Source organism: Daktulosphaira vitifoliae, unplaced genomic scaffold (genome assembly GCF_025091365.1).
Source record: "Daktulosphaira vitifoliae isolate Bord-2020 unplaced genomic scaffold, ASM2509136v1 Scaffold_2, whole genome shotgun sequence".
Lineage (NCBI taxonomy): Eukaryota > Metazoa > Arthropoda > Insecta > Hemiptera > Phylloxeridae > Daktulosphaira > Daktulosphaira vitifoliae.
In genome coordinates, this window is record NW_026099573.1 from 15,747,051 (window position 1) to 15,758,283 (window position 11,233).

An 11,233-nucleotide genomic window follows, 5' to 3' on the forward strand; every position below is an offset into this window, starting at 1 on the left:
TTTTAACATAATTTTCTTAGAAATGTTATTTTGAACATGGATAAAAGCGTTTTAATTGATGGCCTTGGTGATTTTCAGTACCCATTACTGTTGTGTCTTGCCATTTCATGGCTTATAAATTATTGCTTGCTCATCAGTATTGATAACTATATGAGATATGTAAGGGAAAATTAAATAAATTGCATAAATTTGTGTACAATTTTCGTAAAATTTTACTTGTTTTAGGTACAAATATTTGGATCTGTTGCACCATATATTTTTCTGATATCCTTACTAGCTATAATATTAGTACAAGAAGATGCTTTAATTGGAGTTAAAACTCTATTTGATCCATCGTCTATAGATTTATTAGACTTACATGTACGCATAGTAAATATTTTAAATACTCAGAGAAAGAAACGTAATAACGTTATAATTATNGCTTTAATTGGAGTTAAAACTCTATTTGATCCATCGTCTATAGATTTATTAGACTTACATGTACGCATAGTAAATATTTTAAATACTCAGAGAAAGAAACGTAATAACGTTATAATTATATCCTCTTAAACAAAAACCGAAAATATGCGATATAAATAAATGTAAAATATTGTTAAGCATAATAAAACTTGTTAAGTAATATACTTCTTATTTAAAAAAAAATAGATTATATTTTAAAAAAATTTAACATATGAAAAAATTAATCATTTATCCAAATTAAAAACTGCTTATGGTAGTGAATTATGTGTAATTTTAAGTAGAAACCATATTTTTTTTATATTATCTTGTTACATTGAAGGGTTGGCGAAGAGCAGCAGAACAAGTCTTTTATTCACTAGATGTTGGCACTGGTCATTTAATACTTTATGGTAAAAAATGTAAATTTCGGAACAATACAATGGATAATATATTGATTGTAACTTTATTGGATGTAGTATGTTGTATATCAGCAAGTGTAATTATTTACAGTGTAATTCAAAAATTAGCGATTGACTTCCATGTGCTTCTTCAATTTGTATTTGTATCAGGTACACGATTAGGATACTTGTATAATAAATGAATTCGAAATGTTAATACAAATTTTAAAATGTCAGGTCCTGGTATGTTTTTTCTTGTTGTGGCTCATACAGTAAAAGGTTTACCTTATCCGAATTTTTTCAACTTTCTTGCTTTTTTTATATTGTTTGTACTTTCGATACTTACTCAGGTTAGTCACAGGTTAAGCATTAAATTAATTTTTTCCGTAAAATAAAATTTGTTTAAAACATTATATGTTAAAAAAAATATGCTGATATATCCATAATGTAAAAATTACAATTGAAACAATACTTCTATCTAACAATAAATTCAGGTTAACTTGTATTATAAATTTTATTTATGTTTGTAGATGTCATTCTTACATCCAGTTCACTATTTATTGAATGAATATTTCGGACAAAGGAAATATACTAAACTTTACTATCCCTTATACATCTGTTGTACAATGTTTATATTATCTTTGATGACTGTAACTCGAGTAAATCACATTTAATCAACAAAATAATTTCATTAAAATGTCTTATAATAAAAATATTTATAAAATGTTTTCTTTTTTACAACTTAATAAAATAATTTTCAGTAAAAATAAAATATATAATTTTTTTAAATTAGGGCGGAGACGCACTAATTTCCTTATTAGACGACATAGGAGCTGCTATGGGAATACTCATGATTACTATTTCCGAAGCAGTGTTTGTATTTGCAATTTATGGTTTAAACGAATTTTTTGCAGATCTTGCTTTTATGACAGATAATCCGCCAACGATGATTATGAAAATTTTCTTTGTTGCTGGTCCAATAATCATAATAGTATTCACATACATTAATATCAAATTTTCATGAGTAATTTTTATTTATTTTAATTTAATTATTTTCTAGCACATTTTACTTGCAAGTTTTTTTCATTGGAATCCACCGACATTTCAGAATGTAACATATCCAATCACGTTCTACTCATTAGCTTGGGTACTTGCTGATATAACGTTTGTAATTATAATCGGCGCGGCAATTTGGACAATCATTGAATTTATATCAAAAGGAGTAATAAATTTCTGTTAGAATTAAAAAATTGAATACCTTAATAAATTGATACAGAACAAAAATAATATATACAGGTGAGTCACGAAGACTTGACAAATTCAATAACTTCTAATCCAATAATTCAAAATTTTTTAAATTTATTAAAAAAAATTAAAATTTACGAAAAATCAAAAAAAAAAATATATAGAGTAGATTTTGACAAAAAATTTGGTAAAAAATATTATTTTTTCAAAAATTAACATAACTGAAGAATTAAAAATATTTTAATATAGAATAAAATATTGCTAAAAACGAAATAAAATAAAATCTTAAAATCATTATATTTAATCAATAACAAGATATTTTCATAATTTTACGTTCCCTAAATTAAATTATCATTCACTTACAATAAATTAATACCATCTTATTGTAATAAACCAAAAATAAAAATAAAGAACATAAAAAGATAAAAACATAAAAACATAAAAATAAAAAGATAGAAAGACAAAAAAAAATAAATAATTATAAAAAAAAAACCAACACAGTGGGGTCGCGGCACAGTGGTGACGTGGCATAGTTGGATCAAGTATAATGATATTTGACAGTGATTAAAATCACTATCAAAAGAAAAACGCTTCGATACAAATCTTTAGATAGTGTTTAATTTTAAAATAATTTTTGTCCTTTTATAAAAGCTTATGTTTTTATTTATATGACTTAAACATAAAATTTGTAAGTCAAGAACTGTAGTCGATTGGATAGAATGATACATCATACCCTCACTGTTTATGATTCGATACTCTTATGAATACATGGTTTTTTTAATATTAGCACTTTTGATGGCTATACCTGAAGTAGAAGGAATATCAATGCTTGCAGATTTGCGTTTTCTTTTTCTATTCATAGCTGCTGTATCTTTTTCATTAATTCTTCTTTTCTTTTAATACCTACCATACAGCCTGTTCGTTATATTTTGCGCTGTTTGATTAAAAATCCTCATCGTACTTAATAAGTATTAATGCATCTCTATGTGCAATATCGAACAAATCATTTAAAGAATCACTAAATTCAGTTTGCTGTTTATTCAAACTTTCACTTTTTCTATTAATAGTTTTGGAGTGTGATTGCCTCACCTCATAAAGTTTTTGTAGTTTCAATTTACATTTATGTAGTTCTTGTGTAGGAATTATTGCTTTTTTCCAGTATATAACACATACTTCAATAACCAATGATGCACTGACATTAAAGTTAAGTTTGGCAATTCTCATATTATAGAATAAAACACGTAAACAGTCACCATTCGAAGGTAAATTACTTCCGGTTTTTTGGTGTTAAAAAATCCAACAAGAAAATTTTTTTAGCGAAGTAAAGACATATTTAACACAATTAAAAAATTAATACTTATTATAATATAAAAAAATCAGTAATCAATGAAAATATAATTTATAGTTCTACTGTAAGTAACAGCCTGGTTAGGTTTGATCTAAATATTTATAATTTTATTACACTTAAAATTAAAAACCCAGCACAGGGGGGTTGCGGCACAGTGGTGACGTGGCATACTTGAATCAAGTATAATAATATCTGACAGTGATTAAAATCACTATCAAAAAAAACGCATCGATGCAAATCTTTAGATAGTGTTTAATTTTAAAAAATTGGTATATTATTCCAAAAGCTTCATAAACTGCTAGTTCCTTATTAATATCCTGATTAAGATAAAGTATGTCGAATAAAAAAGGGATTATTAAAAAATATTATTTCTCATAAAAAAATTGTATTGATCCATATATTTTTCAAAAAGTTATAGCATAATAAAGTTAAAAATGTAAAAAAAAACATTGAGAATTTTCAAACAAAAATAGCATTCGGTAGCCATTTTCATCACGAAGACAAGTCCAGAGCTCAAACTTTGTTTTTCATAATAAAGTATATTACATTATCTTTAATTTAAGATATATATAAAAGTGTCATACCTGTCGGAACATTTTCAAAAGTTAAGTTGAAAAAGTTAATTTTATGTGAAAAAGTTGTCATTTTAAATCCCCCCTTTGGGCAGGTTAAGTGTCAGATTTACAAAAAAAATATACCAAATGATAGGTAAAGACATCAAGCATCTATAAAAAAAAATTATATTGATTTGTTCATTTTTAAGAAAGTTATGGCAGTTTTTAGTAAAAAAAATTCAAAAAAATTTCGAAAATTAGCGATCTATAAAATTGTAATTTTTTTAGAGATTTCCTTCATTTACGGGGAACGAGGGAAATTTTTTCAATTTTTGGGGATAATGTTTTCGACTAAATACGATTTGTGATCTTTTGATGTATCGTTGAAAGAAATTGGTAGTATGAGAGCTGAGAAAAAATGATAACAGACACAAAAAAAAATACATCATAGTAAAATTAATTTCTTCTCAGGTTCGCATCGAAACTAAAATGTTAGAATAGATTAGAATATAAAGAAATATAAATCAGAATAACAGAATATAATATAATAGAAATAGAATTAATTTGATCGGGGAATTGTTTGGAATATTAAATTATTTGAATTTATATCATTTTATTTAATCTACCAATTCTCTCATTAATTATTTATTCCTCTTATTTAATTTTTATTAATGGTTTATTACGCAATGGATTGTTGGAAGTTGGAAAGCATAGGTTAAATTGTACTTACCTTACGTCCTATATAATGCATTAATATTTCTATTAATCCAATGTTGATTTTGGTATTAAATGATCTACGAATACGATTTACACTATACGTCATATAGTCAATATAATTACTTACAAAAACGATTCAAATTTTAAATAATATGATTTAACTACACAAAGTGTATGACTGATCTTACTTGTAAAAGATTCTAAACACTCTATATTTTATTAGAAATATAATTATAATCTGTTCTTATTATATTTTTTACATTTGTTGAAAGAGTATTTTTTTTTTTGAGAGAGTATATTTTATTGAGAGATCGACAACAATATTTCTTAAATCTTCCTATGGCCTGGCCAAAACAAGATTTAAAAATATTTATTTCTATGTAACGCTAGCGTCTTGAAAAAATATTTTAAGTTTAAATTAATTAAAAAATCGACGAAGTCCCGGAGAGTGAAATCTTGAGTAGAGTGTCGTAGATTTTGTGTACTTTAAAATCGTTGAAAGAACTGATTTATACGGGAAAAAATGACTTTTTATAGTATGAAGGGGGTAGCCCTACCNTAGTTTTGGAGTGTGATTGCCTCACCTCATAAAGTTTTTGTAGTTTCAATTTACATTTATGTAGTTCTTGTGTAGGAATTATTGCTTTTTTCCAGTATATAACACATACTTCAATAACCAATGATGCACTGACATTAAAGTTAAGTTTGGCAATTCTCATATTATAGAATAAAACACGTAAACAGTCACCATTCGAAGGTAAATTACTTCCGGTTTTTTGGTGTTAAAAAATCCAACAAGAAAATTTTTTTAGCGAAGTAAAGACATATTTAACACAATTAAAAAATTAATACTTATTATAATATAAAAAAATCAGTAATCAATGAAAATATAATTTATAGTTCTACTGTAAGTAACAGCCTGGTTAGGTTTGATCTAAATATTTATAATTTTATTACACTTAAAATTAAAAACCCAGCACAGGGGGGTTGCGGCACAGTGGTGACGTGGCATACTTGAATCAAGTATAATAATATCTGACAGTGATTAAAATCACTATCAAAAAAAACGCATCGATGCAAATCTTTAGATAGTGTTTAATTTTAAAAAATTGGTATATTATTCCAAAAGCTTCATAAACTGCTAGTTCCTTATTAATATCCTGATTAAGATAAAGTATGTCGAATAAAAAAGGGATTATTAAAAAATATTATTTCTCATAAAAAAATTGTATTGATCCATATATTTTTCAAAAAGTTATAGCATAATAAAGTTAAAAATGTAAAAAAAAACATTGAGAATTTTCAAACAAAAATAGCATTCGGTAGCCATATATCTATAAATTTTTTTTAATAAATTAAAAAATATGCAATTTTATGTTATTTGTATAGTCTTAAAGTATAAAAAGTAAAATTAAAAATTAACGTAAAATAATAATTGGATCAAAAGTTATTAAATTTGTCATATTTTCGTCACTTATTCTGTGTATAAATGTATGTTTTTACGTTATTTGCTGATATCGCGTACTGTTACCAGTTGATAATGTTAAAACATAATGTTTATTTCTGTCCTTAAGTGGACTAATTTTTGATACCTTAGAAAATTCGTGAAAAAATTCAAAGTTCAACAAAACGTAACTACTGAATTAAAATTAAAAGAGTTTTTGGTATCAAAATTTTTCTCTAACTTATCTACCTACTTATCTAACTTATCGTATGTTCAAATCTTAAAAAAAATTTTAATAAAAAAATAAATTTTTAAAATATTTTTTGTATTTACGAAAAATAACATAAAAAAACATTTTAGATATAGTTTTATATTGTAAAAATTGATAAAAAAAAAGTATAAAATGTTATGTACATTATAAGTTGTCATTATAATTATGTGTTGTCAGTTAGATCTATTGCACTCTGTATACTTTTGGATCATAAATTCATGTCATAGACTTCTTGAAAATTTAAAAATGTTTTTATTATATATTTAATTATATTAAACACGAATTTTTAAAAAAAAGTGGGGGTGTTTAATTGATGAACTTTGATAAGTCAAATAGAAACGTATACTTTTTAAATGCAATGTTTATTTTGTAAAAAAAAATTGTTTTTAAGCTACAAACTGTAGCCTACAGTATTTTAATTATCATAAAAATTGTGTATTTTTTATTCAACTAATCATATTTACTATACATTTTAAAATAACACTACAAAGTTCATTCCCTTTTTAATTGGCTTTCTCATTCAAAGGGCTGTACCTCAAAAACTGTACTATAAAACACATTTTTTTATCAATTATAAATAAATTTTAATAATAATAATTTTGGTAATCCTCTTTATTTTTCTATCTTTTATACTTAAAGAGTCAATTATAAAAAACTTGAAATGAACAATATTTACAAAATGTAACTGTTATCAAGCGTTTTTGATTTTTACAAACAACTATTATCTACGAGAAAAATTCATGTGGTCACTTCGAAAATAACATGTACCCTACACCCTGTTTATAAGAAACATAAATATAATTAAATAACTTTTAATATAGATAAATTAATATAAATTATGTTATATTTTGGCGAAAATTCATACATTATTTCATCAACTCTCAAAACACTTCAAAACAATCATATAATTTCATAGCACATCCCTAATAAAAAAGGAAATACATTTTTATAATTTTTAATACGCAAATTTTAGTATATTATTTTATAATTATCACACAAATTGGTAAAGTTTTATATACTACTTTTTTCACTGGAGGTGACAGTCTCTAATATTTTTTATAATAAAGATTAATTAGAATTTTTCTGTGAATAATATAGAATATACGAGGTGCTTTTGAACCTACTGAAAATTGGGTACCTGATCTTATGTATTCGTTGCAAAACAAATCTTTACGAAACATGATGAATACTAGAAATCATGACAAAGTTAAAGAAGACGACCCAATTATATTTGAATTCGGAAAACCTAAAATGTCCATGAGATTTGATATAGCTACTCAAACGAATGATTCAGGTAATTTTATAAGATATATTCTTATTTTAGACAAAGAAAGAAAAAAAGGATAAGTGCTCCAATAATACTACTTAAAAAATTTCATACTAATATGTTAACATAGAGTAAGCACTGATTATAATTACAGTTGGGTGTCGGGAATATGAAGCAATTCATAGACGTAGCTTAATATAATTGTCTGTAAAATCTAGTCATTTGAACATTACAATATGTAATTTACACAACTATATTATAGTCCCATATACTCTATAGATATAATATTTATTAAATAAATTTAATGAGAATTGGAATGTTTTCGCTTGACATTACTTTATCTCCCTACCCAAATCGCAATTTATTTGTGTAAGCTTTGTAAGTGTCTATGTATAGTAGTTCCCACATTTTCTAAGCTAACTTCATCTATGGTTAGATTTATGCGCGTAGAAACGAAAAAATTAAGTATTATGAGCAGGGATTCGGAACGGAGCAAATTTTGTTCCGTTCCAATATTTGCTCCGGAACGGAACTTTGCCTAAAAATCGTTCCGACCATTTGCTCCGGAACAGAATGCTAGCTACAAATTGTTTCGCAAAAATGCTTTGGAATGTTCCTATTTATTTTCACCCCTCTGATATTTATTAATCACATTTAAATTATTATTATATTTTTTTTTATATTAATCTACTATTAAATTTTTATCTTTTATATAGAGGTGAGCCTCATACGGATTCAGATCTTTGTACTTAAGAGACTTAACTGGAGAGCGTTATATTCAGCCTATTCAATTATTTTAACTTATTGCATTGCTATAACTAGATTTATTTTAGCAGTCGCTTTTCTGAATTTATAAAAACAATATTATTATTGACGAGTGATGGAACTTATATTTTAATTTTACCGTGTCATTTTTACCATAGAGTTACTCTATGATTTTTACACGTAAATAACAATGCAAATACAATAAAAATATCTACTGATCAGAAATTTGCAGGAAGTTGATTTTTTTGTAACATTAGAAAGTAAACTTGTCACGAATAAGAGTTGACAGCATACATTCTATTCGAGGGCATCTAGACGGATTATCCGTCCTTTTAGTAGCTGATTTTTTAATAGACAATAAAAATAATTTAAATTTAAATAATTAATTCCCCAACAATTTCAATTATATCCAATGTTTCAACTGACCAGAACAAATTTTACTAATACAGGGGGTGGACAAAATAATATGAACACCATGCAATATAGTTACATATTGTTGCAATTTGGCTACACTGTATAATTTTTGGATAACATGGCGTAAAATTAGTATATTATTACAATATAGTAGTTATTTATAACATATTAGTGTATAACACATGTTATACAACGAACATTAAAATAAATTTAAAATAAAATACGTGACCTCTCGGACTTCCAAAGAGGGCAAATAGTGGGTGCTCGATTAGCGGTAGCGTCTATAACGGAGACATCTAAACTGTTGAACGTGTCAAGTGGGACAGTATCCACAGTAATGACAGCATACACGAAATACGGAAAAACATCATCGGCGAAAAGTAATAGTGGGCGAAATCCAAAGTTGACATTAAAACGGATTGTAACAAGACAACATAAAACTACCGCGGCTAAAGTTACAGCAGAACTTATAGCTCATTTGGGTAATACTGAATTAATTCCGCGAAGGATTGAAGCGGTTTAAAAAGCAAATGGAGGCCCAACATCTTATTAATAAATAAATATTGTATATATGTCAGGTGTTCATATTATTTTGTCCACCCCCTGTAGTTCCGTTCCGGAGCAAATGGCCGGAACGATTTTTACTAATAGTTCCGTTCCGGAGCAAATAGTCGGAACGGATTTTACTAATAGTTCCGTTCCGGAACAAATGGTCGGAACGATTTTTAGGAAGAGTTCCGTTCCGGAGCAAACTCGGAACGGAACGAAATTTCACGTTCAGGAGCAATATTTTTGTTCCGTTCCGAATCCCTGATTATGAGAATATTTTATGATTTTAACTAATAGTCTCAAATTTTTGAATTGATACAGAAATTTTATATCTAATAAATTAATAAAGTTATATTAAAAATTCAAATATTTTATTTAATTCAAAATTAGTTCCCATTTGAAAAACAAAGATAACACCCTTACAAGTCATAAGGGATGAATTTGAAAAATATTACACATCTAATAATTTAAGAATAACATGTAATTAAAGTTAACCAAATAACAAAAATGTTAAAATTATTTTTAGTCTGTAAGTAATTGAGTGAATTATGATAAAAAAAAACCCAGTACAGGGGGGTCGCGGCACAGTGATGATGTGGCATAGTTGGCTCAAGTATAATGATATTGGACAGTGATTAAAATCACTATCAAAAAAAAAACGCTTCGATGCAAATCTTTAGATAGTGTTTAATTTTAAAAAATTGGTGGATTATTCCAAAAGCTACATGATCTGCTTTTTCCTTATTTATATCCTGAATAAAATAAAGTATGTCGAATGACTAGGGATATAAATATGGTTTCTCATAAAAAAATTGTGTTGATCCATACACTTTTCAATAAGTTATAGCATTATAAAGTTAAAAATGTAAAATATAAAGTCGAGAATTTTCACACAAATAAATATAGTTTAAAAAAAAAAAAAACACCCAGCACAGGGGGGTCGCGGCACAGTTGTGACGTGGTATAGTTGGATCAAGTATAATGATATCTGACAGTGATTAAAATCACTATCAAAAATAAACGCTTCGATGCAAATCTTTAGATACTGTTTTATTTTAAAAAATTGGTGGACTATTCCAAAAGCTACATGATCTGCTAGTTCCTTATTAATATCTTGATTAAGATAAAGTATGTCGAATGAAAAAGGGATTATTAAAAAATATTATTTCTCATAAAAAAATAATGTTGATCCATACACTTTTCAATATGTCATAGCATTATAAAGTTAAAAATTTAAAAAATAAAATCGAGAATTTTCACACAATAATAGCATTCGGTAGCGATTTTCACCGTGAAGATAAAATAAAGTCCGACATTTTTTTTTGCATAATAAAGTATATTACATTAGCTTTAATTTAAGATATATATAAAAGTGTCAGACCTTCCGGAACACTTTCAAAAGTTAAGTTGAAAAAGTTCTACTTTCTATATGCATTTTTTATATTTGAAGCCCCCCCATATATAGGGAAATAGTCTGATTTAAAAAAAAAGTATATCCAATGAAAGATGTATATAAATACTACTTCTCATGAAAAAATTGTATTGATCCATACATTTTTTAAAAAGTTATAGCACTTTAAAGTAAAAAATGTAAATTATAAAATCGAAAATTTTCACACAAAAATAGCATTCGGTAGCCGTTTTCACCATGAAGACAAGTCCAGAGGTCAAATTTTTTTTTTTCAAATTAAAGTATATTACATTAGCTTTAATTTAAGATATATATAAAAGTGTCAGACCTTCCGGAACATTTTCAAAAGTTAAGTTGAAAAAGTGGTAATTTTGAATCCCCCCTGTGGGCAGGTATCCCCCCCTGTGGGCAG

At 26.3% G+C, this 11,233-nt stretch overlaps 1 protein-coding gene across 1 annotated transcript in view; it reads left to right on the forward strand.

The window, feature by feature from the left end:
* The first annotated feature begins 888 nt into the window (after positions 1–888).
* The window catches only part of LOC126898013 (uncharacterized), a 13,793-nt gene continuing 3,448 nt past the window's right edge, over positions 889–11,233 (forward strand). Inside the window, exons 1-5 of the mRNA XM_050671960.1 lie at positions 889–1,007; positions 1,367–1,495; positions 1,630–1,827; positions 1,897–2,004; positions 7,514–7,709. Of these exons, the coding sequence (XP_050527917.1) occupies positions 978–1,007; positions 1,367–1,495; positions 1,630–1,827; positions 1,897–2,004; positions 7,514–7,709 (661 nt within the window). The 5' untranslated portion in view covers positions 889–977. The remainder of the gene's footprint in view (positions 1,008–1,366; positions 1,496–1,629; positions 1,828–1,896; positions 2,005–7,513; positions 7,710–11,233) is intronic.